The 26,842-nt window shown below is 41.8% G+C and overlaps 1 protein-coding gene across 2 annotated transcripts; it reads right to left on the reverse strand.

The window, feature by feature from the left end:
* Window positions 1-809: 809 nt before the first annotated feature.
* LOC124000268 (myelin protein zero-like protein 2) lies at window positions 810-26,505 on the reverse strand. 2 transcript variants are annotated; one of them, XM_046306519.1, is made up of 4 exons: window positions 26,377-26,505; window positions 4,507-4,676; window positions 4,119-4,329; window positions 810-4,015 (listed from the first exon to the last, which is right to left on the reverse strand). In XM_046306519.1, the coding sequence occupies exons 2-4, from the start codon at window positions 4,654-4,656 to the stop codon at window positions 3,738-3,740; spliced, it is 639 nt and encodes a 212-aa protein (XP_046162475.1). In that variant the 5' UTR covers window positions 4,657-4,676; window positions 26,377-26,505; the 3' UTR covers window positions 810-3,737. The 2 variants fall into 2 exon arrangements, with proteins under 2 accessions (XP_046162475.1, XP_046162474.1); XM_046306518.1 differs by lacking the exon at window positions 26,377-26,505 and adding an exon at window positions 26,004-26,262.
* Window positions 26,506-26,842: the final 337 nt, after the last annotated feature.

Consider the following 26,842-nt stretch of genomic DNA (forward strand, 5'->3'; position numbering starts at 1 on the left):
GTACTTCAAAGTCTTACAGGCAAGTCTGATGTACAATGTATATATACACTGAACAAAAATATAAAGCACATGTGAAGTGTTGGTCCTATTTTTCATGAGCTGAAATAAAATACCAAACTTTTCCATACACACAAAAGGCTTATTTCTCCCAAATTGTGTGCGCAAATCTGTTCACATTCCTGTTTGTGAGCATTTCTCCATTGCCAAGATAATCTATCCACCTGACAGGTGTTGCATATCATGAAGCTGATTAAACAGCATGATTATTACACAGGTGCACCTTGTACTGGGGGACAATAAAGGGCCACTCTAAAATTGTGAAGTTGTCACACAACACAATGCTACAGATATCTCATGTTTTGAGGGAGTGTGCAATTGGCATGCTGACTGCAGGAATGTCCACCAGAGCTGTTGCCAGAGAATTTAATGTTAATTTCCTTACTATAAGCCGCCGCCAACGTCATTTTAGAGAATTTGGCAGCATGTCCAACTGGCCTCACAAACGGGGATGGTGTGTATGGTGTCGTGTGGGCGGGCGGTTTTCTGAACAGAGTGCCCCATGGTGGCGGTGGGGTTGTGGTATGGGCAGGCATAAGCTACCGACAATGAACCAATTGCATTTTATCTATCGAAATTAGAATTCACAAAGATACCGTGATGAGATCCTGAGGCCCAATGTGAGGCCCATTTTTTGTGACCAACAAATGCATATCTGTATTCCCAATCATGTGAAATCCATAGATTAGGGCAAAATTAATTGATTTCAATTGACCAATTTCCTCATATGAACTGTAACTCCGTAAAATCTATGAAATTGTTGCATGTTGCGTTTATATTTGGTGCAAATAATACAATTAAAAACATCCATTATTGAAAATGAGTAAATTAAATAAATCTCTACCTTATAAGACATGCGATAAAATGTGTTTACAAGTACATGTAATGATATACGTCTATAGACCTGATCACCAATGATGATTAGACAGCCTATAAGGAGGTCAGTGACCTAGCAGTGTGGTGCCAGGACAACAACCTTTCCGTCAACATCAGCAAGACAAAGGAGCTGATCATGGACTAGAGGAAATGAAGCACGAGCACGCCCCTATCCACATCGATGGGGCTGTAGTGGAGCGGGTCAAGAGCTTCAAGTTTCTCGATGTCCACATCACTAAGAATTAACATGGTCCACACACACCAACGCAGGTCCACACACACCATATGTACATACAGCATCTACCTCGAACCCCTGAACATCGACTCTGTATTAGTACCTCGTCTATATAGCCAAGTTATCATCACTAATTGTGTATTTATCCTTCATGTTATCTTTCTATTATTCTTCTCTATGCATTGTTGGGAAGGACCCATAAGTAAGCATTTCACTGTTAGTCTACACCTGTTGTTTACTAAACATGTGAAAAATAACATTTGATTTGATCAGGAGAACGCAGTTTCCAGTCAACACCAAAGGGTGTCATGGGGCTGGCTGGAGGCAGGATTTGATCAGATAGGACAGACATCAGATAACTGTAGAGCCAAAAGTCAGGAGACCTGAACCAGCACCTCGTCTCCGGCTAGAATGGACTGATGATGTCTTCCATGTTTGGGCCAGTGACATCTTCATGTTTCTCCTAAACTGAAAGCCATACTTGTGTACTGTAGGAATGAGCGGCAGGATCCACCGGGTAGGACCATATGACCATCTCTCAAACACTGTTAGGAGTGTTCGTTCTCTCTCTCTCTCAGCACAGTGGGATACAACATGGCCATCACAGTCACAATCCATGTCTATGTGCATCAGATGAGGAAGATTCAAACATAATACAGCCTTGACCTCCAGTGTCATTCAGAATCACATAGCTCTTCCAGTCTCATCAGTAGGTGAAGACGCATAATCAATTTAACCACCAAAATCAATAACTACGTCATTATGGTTAAAATAAAAGGATTGAGTACTATAGACTCATTGATCCTGCCAATATTGATATTTGGTCTAATTGTGGCCAATAAAAGCTTTACTGCTAACATTCCACCCTCTTTGCTCGGGCTTTTCCAGCCCTATCTGTACCTGGCTTAGTTATCCTCTACACACACACACACACACACACACACACACACACGCGATAGTGTATGGATTTGGACAGTAGCGAGGGCCCTGCATTGATGTACCAGATTTCCATAGGCAGAGTAAGAAAGAGGGGGAAACCTTTGAGACCACAACACCCATGATCCTCAGCATGGACCCAGAAAGAGACAGATGGAACGGCTTCCTTCAATGGACACGTTGGGCACATCAGATCACAAAAACTACATAACACATGGAAAACAGGCTTCTTGGAATTGTGGGGTTCTTCTTCTGCATTCAAAGGTGATTGACAGTTTTATGTCCAGCAGTAATAGGCAGTCATTTATGCTGTCATTGTTGCAGGAAGCAGGAGTGTGTTAATCACTGAAAGCTCCTGGCCCAGGAAAGCTTCCACAAGCCCTATTTACCTTGAGCTTAGCCCTTAGCCACCCCTAGATACAGGGCTTCCACCAGCACTAGCCCTTACTGTAGCCTACCCCAGATAAATTAGGGTTTCACTGACTAAATTCACAACGGGACCTTAATCATAACCATAGAACACACTCACAAATCTGCTGCCAAATACATTTACATTATTCCCAAATGAATGTATGGGCCATTAGCTCAGTTATAATGTTGATTATTAAAGTGTTAAAATAATTCTGTAAATGAATTTAGAACAAAATGGCTACCAAACCAAATGTAATGAAACAGATGCCACCACATCAAGAGACTGCTGCTGGTGTCATTTCAGCCATATCTAATAAGAGTAGTCATCATACTGCATAGTCAAAATACAATCACATAGTAGGATTTGGCGGTACGCCGTATATACCGTATCCCGGGGTATTTCGAAACATCATCAGTATGATTGTTTGAGCAAGTCAAGTGTGTTTGTTTACAAAGATAGACGATGAGCAAAATGGGAGCTTCATGAGGTGAGTCACCCCTACAGCACAACTTAAGTGAAGTGATCAAGTTACAGCTGTTTGCAAGCTATGCATCTTATAACTACTAAGTTAACTATCTAAGATGTACCAAATAAATTATTTCCAGCTGGGTCCTGCTACTCTACTAATGCCAGCTAAGTGGCTACCCTTAGCTTGCAAGATCAAGCTTCTTGGTAACAGCAGCAGACACGATCCCGTCCTGAAATAAGATCCCTGCTGTCTAATATATATTGTGTGCATGCTGCATTTCGAGATACTTGCATAACTTTAGGAGCTGGGTTGTTAATAGTAAAATGTTCGCAAGCGTTCGTTAGCATTTACCTAGCATCCACTATGGGGATTCCTTAGTACTTTTTGCATTTTGTTAGCATTCTGATAAGTGATGTTTTTTTGGGGGGGGTTACATTTGAAAAGAAAATACTGTATATCCTGGGATGGCACAGTCAACCCAATCACATAGTTGTCTGTAAAAAACATTAAGTTCATGAAACAGTACCTGACATTAAAACTAGTGGAATGTACAGAGATCCCTGATACTCATATTGAGGGAGGGATGAGTGGAGGGTAGAAGAAATGCATCAGTCCATACAAAATAGTGGTCCAAAATAGTGGTCCTGGACTGGCCATCCCCTCCAGTCAGAGACCAGTCCGTCCTGACAGAACGCCTCCCCACACCAGTCAGCAGAGGTAGAGAGGGAGACACGCCCCTGACCCTTGACCCATCACCACACTGTAGGGTCCTTACGCTCCTTCTCACTGGCCTTCAGCTTTTTCTCCTGTAGGATGTTGGCCTGCAACTCTCTCTCCTGTAGAACCCTGGCCTGTAGCTCTCTCTCCTGCAGCTCTCTGGTTTCCTGCAGTTTCCTCCCCTGCAGCTCCATGTCTGTGTTGGCATGGCGGTTGCGGTACTTGAACACCATGAAGAGACCCAGCAGCACCAGGACTATGGCGATGGATCCCCCGATGGCTGCAGCCAGGATGCCTATATCAGAGATGGAGACTGGAAGGAGCAGCACAGCCAGCACACACACACACAAAACAATACATTAGTCCATGCTAAGGTTTCTATGCAACACGCCAGTGTGAGTGAGTGACTGACTGACCTTTGTGGACAACCCTGAGGGTGACCTCTCCATTGATGCCGTGGACGTCAGGCAGGTTGCGGACCTGGCAGGTGTAGGTCCCGTTGAAGGTGAAGGGGACTTCATGCAGACTGATGGAGGCGTCCTGTCTCAGGATGTCCCCTGACCACACTGCATGGCCCTTAAAACGCCCCTCTGTAGGGGGGTATGCCATCTCCTGGTAGTAAAACACCTGACACACACACACACACAATTGGGCACTGCTCTAAAATGTTGATGTTTTAGGTAATACTCTGCTAAAAAAAGCCTCCATGTCTATCCAGTAGTTAAGCTGGTTTACGAGGCTAATCCAGTCTCCCTCCTAATTGACAACTGTTAGTTCTGCTTCCAGTGTGGAAAGGACACCTACCGACTCCTCAGCTCCCTGGTTCTGGGGACGGAAGTTCCAGGAGACAGCCACAGAGGAGTGGGACACTGGGTGTTTGGACTTAAAGGTGCACTTCAATCTCACTTCTGTCCCGTTCAACGCCTCCACCTCCTTGGATGTGAAAATCTCCATCCCAACGACTCGCAGCACACCTGACACACAGAGTGGACCCAATGAGACACGTAAGCACAGCTTACTGTGTTAACACTACATTATATACACAATAACCCTGAGAGTAGCATGAGCAAGCACCTTATCAATGTCCTCACAGAACTTTTAGAGCACACTATTAAACACAGAAAAATTGATTTCGCAGACTCATGTGTACACATGATGACCATGAAAAGGTTGATAGTGGTTTCCGCAACAACCATGTCTGTTTACACATCTTCATTGGTCCGCTCTCTTCAGTAAACACAGCCTCGACTTCCAAAAAGTGAAGTTGTTCGTTGACTACACTTTTCAAATCCCTGGAGCTGTAGCGTAGCTCAGTAATATGTGTACCCTCCCTCAAACGCTTTAACCTGTACTCAGTCAAACCCTTCAAGCGTGTTATCTCGCCTACAGTACTTTGTGCAGTCCAGTGTGAATCACCATAATGAGCTGAGCTAGAGTTATAAATCACACCCGAGTCAAACAAACTGAATGAACATATAAACTATTTAAAAAATATCAAATTAGAAAGCAGGTGGTTTGGCCCTCCATTGATTCACTCAGCACGATGTCTTCACAGACCCGAAATTCAGAGATTCGGCCCGGGTTGGGTCCGGGTCCTAAATTCAGACTTCTGTCTCTGATCTGGGTCGGGTCAAATATAATTTCCATGGGTCTTAATTTGCAATTAAAATTGCCTACTGGACCCGATTGGACTCATCCTCAGTTAATGGAATGTGTGTGAGGTGATGAGAACTGCGCAAGCTTGTTATCCGTGTCAGCCATTTGCAACTCAATAAAATGTATAGCTTATGTCCAGCTGAAACTGGTTCCGGCTGCTCACCTCACATGTGCCTGCTGCCGAGGAGGGAGAGAGAGCGAGTGAAAGGAGCCGTGGCTACTGTTGATTGAGAATATGGCAGCATTTTTCATTGAATTAAAACAAAAGTAAGAGGAGAAAGAGTATAGTGAAAAGAAAACCCAGAGACAAGTTTGTATTGGTTTTTTAAAAATGTTATACTTAATTTGATATTTTATAAACAATACAAAACATATACTTAATTTGATATTTTATAAACAATACAAAACATATACTTAATTTGATATTTTATAAACAATACAAAACATATACTTAATTTGATATTTTATAAACAATACAAAACATATACTTAATTTGATATTTTATAAACAATACAAAACATATACTTAATTTGATATTTTATAAACAATACAAAACATAGTTGTGGCCAAAAGTTTTGAGAATGACACAAATATTAATTTTCCCAAGGCTTGCTACTTCAGTGTCTTTAGATATTTTTGTCAGATGTTACTATGGAATACTGAAGTATATTTACAAGCATTTCATAAGTGTCAAAGGTTTTACTGACAATTACATTAAGCTGATGCAAAGAGTCAATATTTGCAGTGTTGACTCTTCTTTTTCAAGACCGCTGCAATACGCCCTGGCATGCTGTCAACTAACTTCTGGGCCACATCCTGACTGATGGCAGCCCATTCTTGCATAATCAATGCTTGGAGTTTGTCCAAATTTATGGGGGTTTGTTTGTCCACCCGCCTCTTGAGGATTAACCACAAGTTCTCAATGGGATTAAGGTCTGGGGAGTTTCCTGGCCATGGACCCAAAATATTGATGTTTTATTCCCAGAGCCACTTAGTTATCACTTTCGCCTTATGGCAAGGTGCTCCATCATGCTGGAAAAGGCATTGTTCATCACCAAACTGTTCCTGGATGGTTGAGAGAACTGACTCTCAGAGTATGTGTTGATACCATTCTTTATTCATGGCTGTGTTCTTAGGCAAAATTGTGAGTGAGCCCACTCCCTTTGCTGAGAAGCAACCCCACACATGAATGGTCTCAGGATGCTTTACTGTTGGCATGACACAGGACTGATGGTAGTGCTCACCTTGTCTTCTCCGGACAAGCTTTTTTTCCGGATGCCCCAAACAATCAGAAAGGGGATTTATCAGAGAAAATGACTTTACCCCAGTCCTCAGCAGTCCAATCCCTGTATCTTTTGCAGAATATCAGTCTGTCCCTGATGTTTTTTTCTGGAGAGAAGTGGCTTCTTTGCTGCCCTTCTTGACACCAGGCCATCCTCCAAAAGTCTTCGCCTCACTGTGCCTGCAGATGCACTCACACCTGCCTGCTGCCATTCCTGAGCAAGCTCTGTGCTGGGGGTGCCTCGATCCCTCAGCTGAATCAACCTTAGGAGACAGTCCTGGCGCTTGCTGGACTTTCTTGGGCACCCTGAAGCCTTCTTCACAACAATTGAACCACTCTCCATGAAGTTCTTAACTTTTTCGATATAGGGGGCGCTCTTTTAATTTTTGGATGAAAAACGTTCCGTTTTAAACAAGATATTTTGTCACGAAAAGATGCTTGACTATGCATGTAATTGACAGCTTTGGAAAGAAAACACTGACGTTTCCAAAACTGCAAAGATATTGTCTATGAGTGCCACAGAACTGATGTTACAGAAAAAACCCAGATAAAAATACAATCAGGATACAATCAGGAAGTGCCGCATTTTTTGAAACTGCCTCATGGCAATGACTCCTTATATGGCTGTGGAGGAGCTAGGAGTCAGCTTACCTTTTCCACGTTTTCCCCAAGGTGTCTGCAGTATTGTGAGGTATTTGTAGACATATCATTGGAAGATTGACCCTAAGAGACTACATTTACCAGGTGGTCGCTTGGTGTCCTCCGTTGCAATTATTGCGTAATCTCCAGCTGCAGTACTTTTCCATTTGCTACTAAGGAGATACCCAACTGCCACGAAGGATTTATCATCAAATAGATATGTGAAAAACACCTTGAGGATGATTCTAAACAACGTTTGCCATGTTTCTGTCGATATTATGGAGTTCATTTGGAAAATAGTTTGGCGTTGTAGTGAAAGCATTTTAGTTTTTTTTTCTTAGCCAAAAGTGATGAACAAAACAGAGCGATTTCTAATACACAAATAATATTTTTGGAAAAAATTAACATCAAATCAAATTTTATTTGTCACATACACATGGTTAGCAGATGTTAGTGCGAGTGTAGCGAAATGCTTGTGCTTCTAGTTCCGACAATGCAGTAATAACCAACAAGTAATCTAGCTAACAATTCCAAAACTACTACCTTATAGACACAAGTGTAAGGGGATAAAGAATATGTACGTAAAGATATATGAATGAGTGATGGTACAGAGCGGCATAGGCAAGATACAGTAGATGGTATTGAGTGCAGTATATACATATGAGATGAGTATGTAAACAAAGTGGCATAGTTAAAGTGGCTAGTGATACATGTATTACATAAGGATGTAGTAGATGATATAGAGTACAGTATATACGTATACATATGAGATGAATAATGTAGGGTATGTAAACATTATATTAGGTAGCATTGTTTAAAGTGGCTAGTGATATATTTTACATAATTTCCCATCATCTAACTGAGAGTCTCCTCATTGAAAACATCCGAAGTTCTTCAAAGGTAAATTATTTAATTTGGTTGCTTTTCTTATTTTTGTGAAAATGTTGCCTGCTGCCAGCACAGCCTAGCATAGCATTATGCCATGCTAAACTTACACAAATGCTTGTCTAGTCATCTGAGATGACAGTGTTGTTAACAAAAGGCTAAGCTTGTGTTTGAATATATTTATTTCATTTCATTTGTGATTTTCATGAATAGGAAACGTTGCGTTATGGTAATGAGCTTGAGGCTATGATTACGCTCCCGGATACGGGATTGCTCGACGCTAGAGGTTAATGATCCGATAAATGGTTGATTTAGGTGCAATCTTACTGGCAGCAATATCCTTGCCTGTGAAGCCCTTTTTGTGCAAAGTAATGATGATGGCACGTGTGTTTCCTTGCAGGTAACCATGGCTGACAGAGGAAGAACAATTATTCCAAGCACCACCCTCCTTTTGAAGCTTCCAGTCTGTTATTCAAACTCAATCACCATGACAGAGTGATCTCCAGCCTTGTCCTCGTCAACACTCACGCCTGTGTTAACGAGAGAATCACTGACATGATGGAATCACTGGTTCTTTTGCGGCAGGGCTGAAATGCAGTGGAAATGTTTTTGGGGTATTCAGTTCATTTGCATGGCAAAGAGGGACTTTGCAATTCATCTGATCACTCTTCATAACATTCTGGAGTATATGCAAATAGCCATCATACATACGGAGGCAGCAGACTTTGTGAAAATTCATATTTGTGTCATTCTCAAAACTTTTGGCCACGACTGTACACATGACATCATACAAATATCAACTACATCACACTTGCCCAGACCCACTAGCACCCCACATCTCCAGCTTCTGCATCGCTGTACGCCACATGGCCTCAAACTGTACCATTTTGTTGTTTCTCTCCGTAGCCCACACACTTTCAATTTTTAGATAAAGCATTGGACTTTTCCATTGTGTGAATGATGGAGGATTGGTTGATTTCCAGTTAAGTATATATGTTGCTTTTAAGATGATTGACGAGATAAGTATTGTCCAACCCATCGGGTATCTCACTTCACCCTCATATGCCAGGTCTTGAAATGCAAACAGGCGGATTAAAAGGCAATTGACATTGTAAAAATTTTATAAAAACATTTCCTTCTGACAGCCAACTTTATAACTCCACTCATAACTTTTGGACTTTATAACACTCCCTGAAGTCATGGATTATTGAGTCCTTATTAATTTTACAGTTTTGATATTGTAGTGGATTAAGATGAGAAGACCGTTGGCATGGCCAAATGGACTGCGAGCACTATTAAGGTTAGAAGCAATTTCACTTGCTTTCGTATTCATTATAATGATTATTATTAGAGGTCGGCATGGCCGATTAATTAGGCCCATTTCAAGTTTTCATAACAAATCAGTCATCTGCATTTTTAGACGCTGATTATGGCCGATTACATTGCACTCTACGAGGAGACTGCATGGCAGGCTGACCACCTGTTACGTGAGTGCAGCAAGTAGACAAGGTAAGTTGCTAGCTAGCATTAAACTTGTCTTATAAAAAAACAATCTTAACATAATCACTAGTTAACTACACATGGTTGATGATATTACTAGTTTAACTAGCTTGTCCTGCGTTGCAAATAATCAATGTGGTGCCTGTTAACTCATCATTGAATCACAGCCTACTTCGCCAAACTGGTGATGGTGTAGCTAACCATGAACATCAATGCCTTTCTTAAAATCAATACACAATTATATATTTTTAAACCTGCATATTTAGTTCAAAGAAATTAATGTTGGCAGGCAATATTAACTAGAGAAATTGTGTCACTTCTCTTGCGTTCTGTGAAGCAGAGTCAGGGTATATGCAGCAGTTTGGGCAGCCTGGCTCGTTGCGAACTGTGTGAAGACCATTTCTTCCAAAACCGTAATTCATTTGCCAGAATTTTACAGAATTATGACATAACATTGAAGGTTGTGCAATGTAACAGGAATATTTAGACTGATGGATGCCACCAGTTAGATAAAATATGGAACGGTTCCGTATTTCACTGAAAGAATAAACGTTTTGTTTTCAAAATGATAGTTTCCGGATTTGACCATATTAATGACAAGGCTAGTATTTCTGTGTGTTTATTAGATTATAATTAAGTCTTTGATTTGATATTTGATAGAGCAGTCTGACTGAGAGGTGGTAGGCAGCAGCAGGCTCGTTTATGACTTCAAGCCTATCAACTCCCGAGATTAGGCTGGCAATACTATAGTGCCTATAAGAACATCCAATAGTCAAAGGTATATGAAATACAAATGGTATAGAGAGAAATAGTCCTAGACATTTCTATAATAACTACAACCTAAAACTTCTAAACTGGGAATATTGAAGACTCGTGTTAAAAGGAATCACCAGCTTTCATATGTTCACATGTTCTGAGCAAGGAACTTAAAGGTTAGCTTTTTTTACATGGCACATATTGCACTTTTACTTTGTTTTGAGCCATTTTCTTTGGCCAAATTAGGTTCCAACTGTAATGTTGTGTTTGGCGCAATATAGGGCAACAAGCACTCAAACCATAAAAATGTAAAACCAAAGAGGGAGTGAGATGCAAAAAACGTACACGCCCACATCATAGCTAAGAGTGGGCGACAGCTCATTGCTCACTCTGACACACTGAGTTCTGCCTTCAAGGTATGATTTCATCCATCTCAAGGCATCAGGGGAAAAGTTGAACTTGGACAATTTTGTGATGAGAATCTCATGGTTAACAGTATCAAAAGCCTTCCTTAGGTCCAGAAACACAGCCCCAACAATGCCCCCTTTGTCCATCTTGGATGTCACATTTTCCAGAAGAAAGCAGTTGGCGGTTTCTGTGGAGTGTTTCACTCTGAAGCCAAACTGCATGGAGTGTAATGTGAAAGGGCTGTTGTTGAGGTGGGAAATCAGTTGTCGTGCTACACAATTTTCAACAACCTTTGACACCGCAGGTAGTATACTAATGGGCCTGTAGTTACTCACGTTAGCAGGGTCGCCTGATTTAAAGACGGCCGTTATTATGGCCGACTTCCATACCCTTGGAAAAACCGGAGACCAATAGACGTGTTGGTGACCTTAGTAATGGGGCCAATGAGTGACTCTTTGTAGTTTTTAAGAAAAGGTAGAGTCCAGCCCAAACACATCTTTGCCTTTAGAGTTCTTTAGTGAGCTAATCACCTTGTTCACCTTTGATGAAGACAGGTTGAGCAGGTTGAGCATCATTTACTAGCACTGAGCCCAAGAAACCAGTGGAGGGGTTCTGTGTCAGTACCCTGACAGAGTCAATTAAGTAGGAATTGAAGGCTATTGCTATTTCGACTGCATCCTGTGTTAGATTGTTATTCACCATGATTGCTGCATGATTGTCTTTCCCTGTTAACATGTTTAGATTCTCCCAGATCAATTTAGAATTTCCCTTTGCTTCACCAATTATGTTAATAAAAAAGTTTGCCTTGGCCTGTCTGATTTCTTTCATCACCTTATTTCTAAACGTGATAAACCTACATCTGGCATGCTCTAATTTGGATCTTAGGGCTATTTTTAGAGCATAATCTCGTTCTTTCAACAATTTCCAGATTTCTCCATTTAGCCAAGGAAGAGTGCTCTTTTGGCCAGGTTTGGATTTGATTTTCTTTAGGAAACCATTTATTGTAGTCTGGATTGTGGATAGAAAAACCTGATTATCAGCTTCCACATCTGTATAGGACAAGAGATCATTACAGTTAATTCCCTTAATTGCGTTTTCAAAATAGCTTAATTCACTCTTAGGTATTCTTAGTTGATCCGGCTTTCTAACAGTAGAGAGGTTAAACCTGCTCTTAGACAGCTTTCTGGCTATAAGTGTCAGATTATGATCAGATAGCCCAGTAACCATATTGAATGATTTAGTCACTCTCTCTGGTTTATTACTGAACACCAAATCAATCTGTGTTTTAGAGCAACAAGTCACCCTGGTTGGTCCTTTAACTAGCTGTGTAAGGTCAAAGGTATTAGTGATCCGTTTGAGGGTTTTCCTACAAAACTTGTCTTCATAATTAATGTTATAATCTCCCATTAAGATAACCTCTTTCCCAAAATCACATTCCCTAAGCATGTTATTAAACTGATCAAATAACACACTTTTGGTGGAAGGTGGCCTGTACATTCCAATAAGGGTAAAAGACATTTGGGGAGACAGTGTAACATTCAGGCCAATACATTCAGGCCAATACATTCTAGTTTATTATCACAGGACCAATTTGTTTACATCGGATATGTTCTTTAATGTAAATCATCACACCCCCTCCTCTTCCTTCAATCCTGTCTCTCCTGAAAACATTGTAGCCAATCACAATCAAATCAGCATATGGAGAGTTTTTATGGAGCCATGTCTGTGAGTAGATGTTGAATTTGATCACTTTTTGGAATGACACTACGAATGTTCAAGTGCCCCCCTAGCGCAACTAACAATCCCTCCCACCTGCACTGGATGCGGAGAACTAATTAAAACAGTCTTCTTGGGTATGACACTACAAGCTTGGCACACCTGTATTTGGGGTGTTTCTCCCATTCTTCTCTGAAGATCCTCTCAAGCCCTGCCAGGTTGGATGGAGAGCATCGATGCACAACTATTCTCAGGTCTCTCAAGGACATTCAGAGACTTGTCCCGAAGCCACTCCTGTGTTGTCTTGGCTGTGTGCTTTGGGTCATTGTCCTATTGAAAGGTGAACCTTCACCCCAGTCTAAGGTCCTAAGCACTCTGGAGCAGGTTTTCATCAAGGATCTCACTGTACTTTGCTAGATTCTCCCAGTCCCTGCCACTTAAAAACATCCCTACAGCACGATGCTGCCACCCCATGCTTCACCGTAGGGATGGTGCCAGGTTTCCTCCAGATGTGACGCTTGGCATTCAGGTCAAAGAGTTCAATCTTGGTTTCATCAGACCAGAGAATCTTGTTTCTCATGGGCCGAGAGTCTTAAGGTGCCTTTTTGAAAACTCCAAAACGGGCTGTCATGTGGCTTTTACTGAGGAGTGGATTCCATCTGGCCACTCTACCATAAAGGACTGATCGCCGACAGCTGAACGGTGATGATTTTAATATGCTGCACATCAAAACACAACCAAAACTATTTTTGTAATTGGTTTCAGGCAGATTTTAAGGGCACGTAACTGTGGATCATTTGGCCAATAGGCCTATCGCTTGTTTATTTATGGCACTGACAGCGCCCAGTCAGAGGTGTCTTTCTCTCTCTCTACTCACTCAGTCCCAAACCAGCACTGGTCTGTTTGGGTCCTTTTTTCCCCACGTGCCTTTTCGGAACGGGTCTGACTATCCTCGGGTCCACTCGCTACAGACCTCCGTTTAATTTTTTTTTTAATAGAAATAGGGTCAGGTGGAAAACCCACGGACAGGTCCAACTTTTGGACCCGTGAAGACCTCTACTCAGCATTCCATTGTGTTTATATTTGGCAGTCTGTGTGTGTGCGTGTGTGTCACTGTCTGGTTAATGATACCGGCAGGTGGCTGGTTAATGATTGTAGGTCTTCAGTCCAGAGGTCCACGTATGAGAGCCTGAACCAGCCAGGAAGTATAAAAGGATTCTGATAAAGGTTAAAAAAAAAAAATTTAAACATCAAGTGGTCTGGCAAACATGAAATCTTCCATCTGTACCCATTGGCACCACTCTGAAGTGTCGATTAGATTTATCTCCTTCAGGAGTTCGGCAGGGTAGGGGCTCGAGACAAACAGGGATTAATACCAGCCATGTGCATTCCTTTTTCCTTCATGCTCTGCCTCATTGCCCTGGTAGCCCTGTGTTATGGATTAAAACAGTCAGTCACTCTAAATCCTATCCACCCTGTCATGTCCATGGGCAGACAAGCAAAAGATCAGTAAAAAACACTGTAGAAAGTATCTGAGCTGAGGAAACCATCCTGGCAAATCGCTGTATGGTAACAAACTACATTCACTACCCTAGAGTAGACATGACAGCACTAAAATCAGTCAACCCGATGGCTGAGCTTCACTTCCCAGACAGACTTCAGAAAGGCCCCTCTCTGCGCTCCCTGATTGGATGGAATTCACGTGATGACAGATGTGTTGTATTATTCAAACTAGAGCAGCAACACGTTAGTACTTTGAGTACAGGGAGGAGAGATAGTCCTCCCATGTCCTTGAAAGTATAACCCACACAAACAAAACAGAGACATTTACAGACCGGATGCTTTCATATAAAACACTGGGTGTGATCCACTAACTCTTGGCCGAGTTGCCTCACGGCAGAGCTAGTCAGAGTCAGATCCAAAGAATAAATACAATCTGCAGCACTAAAGACACTCCCCTGCTTCCTGATATCGGACAGAGCTATAGGGCGTATTATACACATCGGATAGGTTCACAGTATAGACTTTCATATATAATATAATAATAATAATAATATATGCCATTTAGCAGACGCTTTTATCCAAAGCGACTTACAGTCATGTGTGCATACATTCTACGTATGGGTATATCAATACCTGGCCTTCCATATCCATCTAACAATTATCCAGGAGGACAATAACTTATGATCACTATGAGCTTTGGCCTGATCAATCTGAGAAACATGTCAGAAATGTCAACATATACTGCATGTCCAATATAATGATAAAGTATAAATCAAGAGTAGACTACTTATTATCAAGATTGTGGAAATTAGATTGGGTTTCTGGTCACCTGACCGGTAGCCATCGGAGCCTGACAGTGGCAGAGGTGGGACCAAGTCTACTCTTGACCAAGTCGAGTCAAGTCCAAGTCGTGCATTCTATGAGCAAGTCAAATCGAGACTCAAGTCAAGTAAAAATAAAAATCAATCCATGCAGCGACTTGTTCAACTACAAATCTTTGTCTATGTATTAAGACAGCCCTTTTTGTCATTTTGTCTACAACACATTTTGATTAGCATTTGTAATTGTAAAACTTGTAGCAGTCGTAGGGGCATAAAATCAGCAGAAGGCAAGGCAGGTTGACGTGCTCAGAGAGTAGATTTATTTATAGGTCTTGGTGATCCAATGGTGAAAGTGCCATTTCATACAAAAAGGCAATTTCCACATCCATTGTTACATTGGTACATTAATCTTAACCAAACTTAATGATTATTAATGATGGTTCAACACAATGCATACATGGAAAAACACATTCTTCTATTCCATGTTCTGACTCCAAAGTGAAGGGTGCAGGCCATGTAGCCTATTTCTATGCGCACATAGGCGCGCGTGCTCCTATTACGCACAACGAGGATAACAGAGGCACGGTACTCCGACATAACCCAGGAAATATGAACAAAAGGAAACCATATATTGAATTAAATAAACAGAACTCCTACCCCATGAATCTTATGAACGGTCATGTGCACAATAAACATTGCGTCCACTCAAAGGGAACGAAATGTCTACATGTTGTAATAAACGGTACCAGGATGGAATGAAACGCTAGCAGTTATTTTAGTATTAGATATAGATTTACCACACAGGGCCAATGAATTTAAACATGTGAAAGCAAGAGCAAACATTTCAACAAGAGAAAAAAAACCTCCATTGGCTGGTGTTTGGAGAGAGGCGCCTATGCTGAGTCTTTTCCACAGTAATAACTCATTTTAAACAAATTACAAATGAAAGCTTCATAAGTAAATCATCAATTTCAAGCAATTGTTACATACCAAAATACCAGTAGGCCTATACTAGTATTTGTTTCCCCACTGCTGATGAGCTTGCAAAGTAAACAGTTAATATTCTTGATCACCAACATTGTTTTGAGCTGCATATTTATTTATTATGGCAATACTCTCTACCTATAATTTGACATTCTTCCTCTATGGATTATTGGCAATCACACAGGTATTTGCTCTTTATTAAAAAACAACAGGACCGAATGACTTTTTTATTTTTCTCCATTCACCCAGTGGGTCAGACGATGGGCACCAATCACACCACGAATTCTCTTCAGGTATTCAACCTGAACATCCGTTGTTACCCCTGTGAAGACTCCTTTAAACGGGTGCTCTCCTCCGAAGTTCAAAACACAAAACTTTTGTTCTGATTCTTTTGAGGCCCACTGCAATCTTCCTCTGTTCTTCAGAAATACAATTAATCAAAATAAGCCCACTCCTGGCCACTGACAGACTCAATTTTTTCCAGCGCATAAGTCACCATTTGACACCCCAAACGGGTTTCAAAAGCATCCTTACGAGAGGTCGACCGACTATGATTTTTCAACGCCGATACCGATTATTGGAGGACCAAAAAAGCAGATACAGATTAATCCGCCGATTGTTTTATTTGTAATAATGACAATTACAACAATACTGAATTAACACTTATTTTAACTTAATATAAAACATCAATAAAATCAATTTAGCCTCAAATAAATAATGAAACATGTTCAATTTGGTTTAAATAATGCAAAAACAAAGTGTTGGAGAAGAAAGTAATATGTGCCATGTAAAAATATGTGCCATGTAAAATATGTGCCATGTAAAAAAGCTAACATTTAAGTTCCTTGCTCAGAACATGAGAACATATGAAAGTTGGTGGTTACTTTTAACATGAGACTTCAATATTCCAAGGTAAGAGGTTTTAGGTTGTAGTTAATATAGTATTTATAGGACTCTCTCTCTCTATACCATTTGTATTTCATATACCTTTGACTATTGGATGTTCTTATAGGCACTATAGTATTGCCAGTGTAACAGTATAGCTTCCGTCCCCCTCCTCGCCCCTACCTGGGCTCGAACCAGGAACACATCGACAACAGCCACACTCGAAGCAGCGTTACCCATCGCCCCACAAAAGCCGCGGAATAACTACTCCCAATCTAAAAGCGAGTGACGTTTGAAACAATATTAGCGCACACCCAGCTAACTAGCTAGCCATTTCACATTGGTTACACCAGCCATTAGGCTGATAGGCTTGAAGTCATAAACAGCGCTGTGCTTGCGAAGAACTGCTGGCAAAACGTACGAAAGTGCTGTTTGAATGAATGATTACGGGCCTGCTGTTGCTCAGTCAGACTGCTCTATCAAATCATACTTAATTATAACATAATAACACACAGAAATACGAGCCTTTAGTCATTAATAGGATCTAATCCTGAAACTATAATTTCAAAAACAAAACGTTTATTATTTCAGTGAAATACGGAACCGTTCGGTATTTTATCTAACGGGTGGCATCCCTAAGTCTAAATATTCTTGTTACATTGCACAACCTTCAATGTATGTCATAATTAAGTAAAATTCTGGCAAATTAGTTCGTAATGAGCCAGGCAGCACAAACTGTTGCATATACCCTGACTCTGCATGCAATGAACGCAAGAGAAATGACAATTTTACCTGGTTAATATCGCCTGCTAAACTGGATTAGTAGTTATAACTAGTGATTATGATTGATTGTTTTTTATAAGTTAAGTTTAATGCTAGCGAGCAATTTAACTTGGCTTCTACTGCATTCGTGTAACAGGCAGGCTACTCGTGGAGTGCAATGGTTAGAGCGTTGGACTAGTTAACTGTGCGGTTGCAAGATTGGAACCCCTGAGCTGACAAGGTGAAAATCTGTCGTTCTGCCCCTGAACAAGGCAGTTGCAGTGCCTTGCGAAAGTATTCGGCCCCCTTGAACTTTGTGACCTTTTGCCACATTTCAGGCTTCAAACATAAAGATATAAAACTGTATTTTTTGTGAAGAATCAACAACAAGTGGGACACAATCATGAAGTGGAACGACATTTATTGGATATTTCAAACATTTTTAACAAATCAAAAACTGAAAAATTGGGCGTGCAAAATTATTCAGCCCCCTTAAGTTAATACTTTGTAGCGCCACCTTTTGCTGCGATTACAGCTGTAAGTCGCTTGGGGTATGTCTCTATCAGTTTTGCACATCGAGAGACTGAAATGTTTTCCCATTCCTCCTTGCAAAACAGCTCGAGCTCAGTGAGGTTGGATGGAGAGCATCTGTGAACAGCAGTTTTCAGTTCTTTCCACAGATTCTCGATTGGATTCAGGTCTGGACTTTGACTTGGCCATTCTAACACCTGGATATGTTTATTTTTGAACCATTCCATTGTAGATTTTGCTTTATGTTTTGGATCATTGTCTTGTTGGAAGACAAATCTCCATCCCAGTCTCAGGTCTTTTGCAGACTCCATCAGGTTTTCTTCCAGAATGGTCCTGTATTTGGCTCCATCCATCTTCCCATCAATTTTAACCATCTTCCCTGTCCCTGCTGAAGAAAAGCAGGCCCAAACCATGATGCTGCCACCACCATGTTTGACAGTGGGGATGGTGTGTTCAGGTTGATGAGCTGTGTTGCTTTTACGCCAAACATAATGTTTTGCATTGTTGCCAAAAAGTTCAATTTTGGTTTAATCTGACCAGAGCACCTTCTTCCACATGTTTGGTGTGTCTCCCAGGTGGCTTGTGGCAAACTTTAAACAACACTTTTTATGGATATCTTTAAGAAATGGCTTTCTTCTTGCCACTCTTCCATAAAGGCCAGATTTGTGCAATATACGACTGATTGTTGTCCTATGGACAGAGTCTCCCACCTCAGCTGTAGATCTCTGCAGTTCATCCAGAGTGATCATGGGCCTCTTGGCTGCATCTCTGATCAGTCTTCTCCTTGTATGAGCTGAAAGTTTAGAGGGATGGCCAGGTCTTGGTAGATTTGCAGTGGTCTGATACTCCTTCCATTTCAATATTATTGCTTGCGCAGTGCTCCTTGGGATGTTTAAAGCTTATGAAATATTTTTGTATCCAAATCCTGCTTTAACTTCTTCACAACAGTATCTCGGACCTGCCTGGTGTGTTCCTTGTTCTTCATGATGCTCTCTGCGCTTTTAACGGACCTCTGAGACTATCACAGTGCAGGTGCATTTATACGGAGACTTGATTACACACAGGTGGATTGTATTTATCATCATTAGTCATTTAGGTCAACATTGGATCATTCGGAGATCCTCACTGAACTTCTGGAGAGAGTTTGCTGCACTGAAAGTAAAGGGGCTGAATCATTTTGCACGCCCAATTTTTCAGTTTTTGATTTGTTACATTTTTTTGAAATATCCAATAAATTTCGTTCCACTTCATGATTGTATCCCACTTGTTGTAGATTCTTCACAAAAAAAATACAGTTTTATATCTTTATGTTTGAAGCCTGAAATGCGGCAAAAGGTCGTAAAGTTCAAGGGGGCCGAATACTTTCGCAAGGCACTGTAACTCACAGTTCCTAGGCAGTCATTGAAAATAAGAATGTGTTCTTAACCGACTTGCCTAGTTAAATAAAAGGTATAAAAATGAAAACATTTTTTGTTAAAAAAAAAAATTATAATCGGAAATCGGCTCCCAAAAATACCCTGATTAATCGCCATTCTGATTAAATGGTCGACCTCTAATCCTTACGCAAACGCATCCCGACAAGAAGCGATTTATTATCATTCATACATGTATCCTCCACTCCAATTTTAGACTATTTCCTTTTTGTTCCAGCTTTCGCTACTACTATTGTCCTGTCAGAACACTCGACTTCACCAACTGTGCTCAACACGCTGCTTGATTCAAACTCAGCATCCACTTCCGCCGTCTTTTCCAAATTTCAACCGGAATCTCCAACATATCTCATAATTTGACGTTCGCACTGCACCCAATCCTATAGCTGTACAGCAAATCAGCAATCCTTTCGCTCACCACTCAACCTTTGTTGATTGACAGTTTGCTGGTCAAATCAGAGTGCGGAGTGTGCGTTTCACTAACCAATCTGTTGCAGGTTTTTTTTCTCCAAGTGCGATGCTGAGGCTACTGTCTCTGGCTGCGTGTAGAGTGAAAGGTGCTGCATGGTCAATCCGAAATTTACAGTGGCCTTACAGAATTTACTGTGATAGAGCCTATGCAGAAGTCAGGGCATTCATACTTCTTGCTCTTCACGGAGTAGAGCTGTTGTGAAGGAAGTTGTCAACGAAGTGAGTTTGTGTTTATACAGGACCTACCGCCCCCACCTACCGTCAATGCAGAGCTATACGGTGTTATACATTTAAAGAGAAGGGCAATGCGGTAAGGAGCTTGATTTGGACTCTGCATGCCTCCGAAGGCTTCACAATTGCGTCACTCCCTCCATATGGAGCCTCCAACCACATTTTCAGATCAAGTATAAGGTACTAGGTAACTATCCCCCTGTAATTCAGATTAAGACCACAAGATGTCACCAAATTATTTTCCCAACGCTTTCCCTGGCTGCCACCCCAGCTAGCACAGTGGATCTGGGCTGATTCCGGCTGAGAGTCAGACTCGGCCGACGTCATGTGGCCCGAGTCTGGGCCACCTTAAGCAGTATTACTTGTGGCTAGGATGCGGGGATTGAGCTCAGGCAGATTCCGATGTGAGTTATCTGACCCAAATGTATTACTTGGGTCTCGAGCCGATTGGGGCTACTCTCTGGCAGATGATTACACGGACTGCTTTATAACATTTTATTATTTATTTATTTTTCCATATTTTCTCATTGTTTCTGTGATTTATTTTACACAGCATTTTATGTCATATAGCCAACTATGTTTTTAAGAGAGAGCTTTTCAATTGGCATCTCTCCCCTGTTTTCAGTCACTGGGGATTAGGTGTGAGCAGTGCAGGAGGTAGGCTAATGAGTTGTGCTCCAATTTTACTGGGAATAGCTATATTTGTGACCTATGTACAAATTAGAATTGTGCAATAAATCAACATTTTATTAGTCACGTGCCAAATACAACAGGTGTAGTAGACCTTACTGCGAAATTCTTACTTACAAGCCATTAACCAACACTGCAGTTAAGAAAATATTTACTAAATAAACTAATTAAAAGCAACAAAAAAAATAACAATTGTGAGGCTATATACAGGGGGTACCGGTACTGAATCACTATAAGGGTGTACAGATTAGTCAAGGTACGTAGGTATGGGTAAAGTGACTATGCATAGATAATAATCCGCGGGTTGCAGCAGTGTAATAGTCCCAGTGGCCATTTTATTAATTGTTCAGCAGTCTTATGGCTTGGGGTTAGAAGCTATTTGGACCTAGACCGATACTGCTTGCCGTGCGGTAGCAGAGAGAACAGTTAATAACTTCAGTGACTGGAGTCTGACAATTTTTTGGGGCCTTCCTCCGACACCGCCTAGTTAGTATATAGGTCCTGGATTGCAGGAAGCTTGGCCCCAGAGATGTACTACGCACTACCCTCTGTAGCACCTCACAGTAGGATGCCGAGCAGTTTCCATACCAGGCGGTGATGCAACCGGTCAGGATGATCTCGATGGTGCAGCTGTAGAACTTTTTGAGTATCTGCGGACCCATGCCAAATCTTTTCAAGTCTCCTGAGGTGAAAAAGGCATTGTCGTGCCCTCTTCATGACTTTGTTGGTGTGTTTGGACCATGATAGTTTGTTGGGGATGTGGACACCAAGGAACTTGAAACTCTCGACCCTCTCCACTACAGCCCCGTCGATGTGAATGGGGGCATGTTGGGCACACCCTCAGCAGAGCATAAGACAGTTGCCACATCAATGTTACACTGAATTAATGCGCTAAGTTATTAACATGTTATATTCCATTCCAATATTATATTCCAATTCATCTTTTTTTTAATTAATTATAAACAACTATTGAAAACCTTTTGCTCCTGCATGTCATTTTAAAGACTACTGTGATATAAAATATTGTATTATTCAAATAATATTTAGTGCAATTATACATAATGGATATTATGGAAAAGGAACAACGAAAAGATCAAATAAATTGTATGTACAGGTGACTTAAAGAAGGACATACCCCTGTCTGCACATTATGCCCTGAATATATTCTACCATGCCCAGAAACCTGCTCCTCTAATTCTCTGTCCCCAACGCTCTAGGCGACCAGTTTTGATAGCCCTTAGCCGCACCCTCATACTACTCCTTCTCTGTTCCGCGGGTGATGTGGAGGTAAACCCAGGCCCTGCATGTCCCCAGGCACCCTCATTTGTTGACTTCTGTGATCGAAAAAGCCTTGGTTTCATGCATGTCAACATCAGAAGCCTCCTCCCTAAGTTTGTTTTACTCACTGCTTTAGCACACTCTGCTAACCCTGATGTCCTTGCCGTGTCTGAATCCTGGCTCAGGAAGGCCACCAAAAATTCAGAGATTTCCATACCCAAATATAACATCTTCCGTCAAGATAGAACTGCTAAAGGGGGAGGAGTTGCAGTCTACTGCAGAGATAGCCTGCAAAGTAATGTCATACTTTCCAGGTCCATACCCAAACAGTTCGAACTACTAATTCTGAAAATTACTCTCTCCAGAAATAAGTCTCTCACTGTTGCCGCCTGCTACCGACCCCCCTCAGCTCCCAGCTGTGCCCTGGACACCATTTGTGAATTGATTGCCCCCCCATCTAGCTTCAGAGTTTGTTCTGCTAGGTGACCTAAACTGGGATATGCTTAACACCCCGGCAGTCCTAAAATCTAAGCTAGATGCCCTCAATCTCACACAAATCATCAAAGAACCCACCAGGTACAACTCTAACTCTGTAAGCAAGGGCACCCTCATAGACGTCTTCCTGACCAACTGGCCCTCCAAATACACCTCCGCTGTCTTCAACCAGGATCTCAGCGACCACTGCCTCATTGCCTGTATCCGCTACGGTGCCGCAGTCAAACGACCACCCCTCATCACTGTCAAACGCTCCCTAAAACACTTCTGTGAGCAGGCCTTTCTAGTCGACCTGGCCCGGGTATCCTGGAAGGACATTGACCTCATCCCGTCAGTTGAGGATGCCTGGTCATTCTTTAAGAGTAACTTCCTCACCATTTTAGATAAGCATGCTCCGTTCAAAAAATGCAGAACTAAGAACAGATACAGCCCTTGGTTCACTCCAGACCTGACTGCCCTCAGCCAGCACAAAAACATCCTGTGGCGGACTGCAATAGCATCGAACAGTCTCCGCGATATGCAACTGTTCAGGGAAGTCAGGAACCAATACACGCAGTCAGTCAGGAAAGCTAAGGCCAGCTTCTTCAGGCAGAAGTTTGCATCCTGTAGCTCCAACTCCAAAAAGTTCTGGGACACTGTGAAGTCCATGGAGAACAAGAGCACCTCCTCCCAGCTGCCCACTGCACTGAGGCTAGGGAACACAGTCACCACCGACAAATCCATGATTATCGAAAACTTCAACAAGCATTTCTCAACGGCTGGCCATGCCTTCCGCCTGGCTACTCCTACCTCGGCCAACAGCTCCGGCCCCCCCGCAGCTCCTCGTCCAAGCCTCTCCAGGTTCTCCTTTACCCAAATCCAGATAGCAGATGTTCTGAAAGAGCTGCAAAACCTGGACCCGTATAAATCAGCTGGGCTTGACAATCTGGACCCTCTATTTCTGAAACTATCCGCCGCCATTGTCGCAACCCCTATTACCAGCCTGTTCAACCTCTCTTTCATATCGTCTGAGATCCCCAAGGACTGGAAAGCTGCCGCAGTCATCCCCCTCTTCAAAGGGGGAGACACCCTGGACCCAAACTGTTACAGACCTATATCCATCCTGCCCTGCCTATCTAAGGTCTTCGAAAGCCAAGTCAACAAACAGGTCACTGACCATCTTGAATCCCACCGTACCTTCTCCGCTATGCAACCTGGTTTCCGAGCCGGTCACGGGTGCACCTCAGCCACACTCAAGGTACTAAACGACATCATAACCGCCATCGATAAAAGACAGTACTGTGCAGCCGTCTTCATCGACCTTGCCAAGGCTTTCGACTCTGTTTATCACCATATTCTTATCGGCAGACTCAGTAGCCTCGGTTTTTCGGATGACTGCCTTGCCTGGTTCACCCAATTACTTTGCAGACAGAGTTCAGTGTGTCAAATCGGAGGGCATGTTGTCCGGTCCTCTGGCGGTCTCTATGGGGGTGCCACAGGGTTCAATTCTCGGGCCGACTCTTTTCTCTGTATATATCAATTATGTTGCTCTTGCTGCGGGCGATTCCCTGATCCACCTCTACGCAGACGACACCATTGTATACACTTTCGGCCCGTCATTGGACACTGTGCTATCTAACCTCCAATCGAGCTTCAATGCCATACAACACTCCTTCCGTGGCCTCCAACTGCTCTTAAACGCTAGTAAAACCAAATGCATGCTTTTCAACCGATCGCTGCCTGCACCCGCATGCCCGACTAGCATCACCACACTGGATGGTTCCGACCTTGAATATGTGGACACCTATAAGTACCTAGGTGTCTGGCTAGACTGCAAACTCTCCTTCCAGACCCATATCAAACATCTCCAATCGAAAATCAAATCAAGAATCGGCTTTCTATTCCGCAACAAAGCCTTCTTCACTCACGCTGCCAAGCTTACCCTAGTAAAACTGACTATCCTACCGATCCTCGACTTCGGCGACGTCATCTACAAAATTGCTTCCAACACTCTATCTCAGCTCACTGGTCACGATGGCAACACCCATCCGTAGCACGCGCTCCAGCAGGTGTATCTCATTGATCATCCCTAAAGCCAACACCTCATTCGGCCGCCTTTCGTTCCAGTACTCTGCTGCCTGTGACTGGAACGAATTGCAAAAATCGTTGAAGTTGGAGACTTTTATCTCCCTCACCAACTTCAAACATCAGCTAGCTGAGCAGCTAACCGATCGCTGCAGCTGTACATAAACTATTGGTAAATAGCACACCCATTTTCACCTACCTCATCCCCACAGTTTTTATTTATTTACTTTTCTGCTCTTTTGCACACCAATATCTCTACCTGTACATGACCATCTGATCATTTATCACTCCAGTGTTAATCTGCAATATTGTAATTATTCGCCTACCTCCTCATGCCTTTTGCACACATTGTATATAGACTCCCCTTTTTTCTCTGTGTTATTGACTTGTTAATTGTTTACTCCATGTGTAACTCTGTGTTGTCTGTTCACACTGCTATGCTTTATCTTGCCAGGTCGCAGTTGCAAATGAGAACCTGTTCTCAACTAGCCTACCTGGTTAAATAAAGGTGAAATAAAAATAAAATAAAAAATAAAACATCAAATCTCCTCAGAGTTTGGATATTAATAGCGACATGTGCAGCACCATTTCCCCCAATATTTTATTTAAATAAATAAAATAAGACCACTAGACTTAGCTTTTAAGTATTACTTACTAAAGAATTTCTAAATCAAACTGATTAAATGGATTTTAATACATTTGCGTGAAACCCTATGCCATAATCTTCTACCAGGCATCCCATGGGAGGGCCATTTACCCTGGTACTTAAAAAGAAAAACACCCCTTTTCTAAAAGCAATATTTTATGAAATGGCAAAAAAAGTGTCAATTGTAGCCATTTGTTTCTCTTTATAGTTTATTCGCCTTAACATGACCTTCTTCCTATATATACTTTTTCTAAACATTGCTTTGTGTCAGAAATTAGACATTGTTCTTAGGGGAGGTAGTTACTTCCTAGTACCCTGAATTGGCTTTAATCCACAAGACTCTGTACCACAAAATGAGTGACAAAACATTACAAAACCTGGCAAGATCATTTCAAGTCTCAAGTAATTTTATGTTCTATTAAGTGGAGTCTCAAGTCATCAAATGTGTGACTCGAGTCCACAACTGGACAGTGGTGTCAATGTGATTCGTGAGCAAGATGACTGCTGGAGCCTCTGATCAATGTTTTGACTGAATAATAATAGGCCTAAGTGTTCATGTAAAGCTATAAATTATCAACAATATTCATATGATTTACTTGATCATACAGAATAGCGACTAATTGCCATAGGACTGAACGCAGAAATTAATGAAGTAACTTCGAACTCACCTGGCACTGCGAATAAACCCATAAGCGCGAGGAACTGTTGCCATGTCCGATACATTGGATTGTCAGTTTGTCCAGGCCTCAAATACACCGACAAACTTTCAAAGAGTTACTAGAAACCTCCAAAAGTGAACGTTTTAAGGATAATTCAGGCGAATACATCGACAGGTTTTTGATAAAGAATCATAGCTCTAGGACTCGGAAGTTTGAAACTCAAAGGCTGTGTGCGTGCACTCGGGCTGTAGGCGGAGTCAGCATTACACACCTTTTGCCTTTGGCGGACTGGTGGGAGGCGAACGCTGTTGTAAAGCATGTTTGAGTAAAACCTGTTTTTATCCCCCCAAATCTGTGCAAAGTATTAATACTGCTGGCCTACCTTTACTTGTATCCTAGACTTGATGCAATTAGGATATGTCCAGACTGTCCACTGCTGCTCAAACGTCTTTTTTTTCTTTAAAAAAATAGGCTACTGAGGCAAAATCATCTTGAACATTTTCCGTTTTCTACCCCCGTCATTTGCGCAGAGGCAACGCATTAAGCATAGCGTACCTATGCTGCCCTACAAAGTGAAACAGAAAAATAGCTTCAAAGTTGTTTTGCTAGCCAGACAAATATATTGTAGGTAGATCATTGATCATGCACTGATGTATCATCTTATTATGTAGTCATTTGTATTCATATCAATCATAACCACTGATTTCACCTATGACCCATAAAATGCAGATACTGCAATCTGCCTTTGAATGACCTTAAACAACTGCACAGAACAAAAATATAAACTCAACATGTAAAGTGTTGGTTGAAAAAAAGCACAAAAAGCTTATTTCTTAAAATTTTTGTGA

The sequence above is a fragment of the Oncorhynchus gorbuscha genome, linkage group LG16 (assembly GCF_021184085.1).
Source record: "Oncorhynchus gorbuscha isolate QuinsamMale2020 ecotype Even-year linkage group LG16, OgorEven_v1.0, whole genome shotgun sequence".
In the NCBI taxonomy this organism is placed as follows: domain Eukaryota; kingdom Metazoa; phylum Chordata; class Actinopteri; order Salmoniformes; family Salmonidae; genus Oncorhynchus; species Oncorhynchus gorbuscha.

Coding starts and splice junctions, on each gene's coding strand:
- LOC124000268 (XM_046306518.1), bottom strand. CDS start 26,058: ATGTATCGGACATGGCAACAGTTCCTCGCGCTTATGGGTTTATTCGCA. Junction 4,330..4,506: donor ACCAGGGAGCTGAGGAGTCG/GTAGGTGTCCTT, acceptor TGTGTGTGTCAG/GTGTTTTACTACCAGGAGAT. Junction 4,016..4,118: donor CCTCAGGGTTGTCCACAAAG/GTCAGTCAGTCA, acceptor TGCTCCTTCCAG/TCTCCATCTCTGATATAGGC.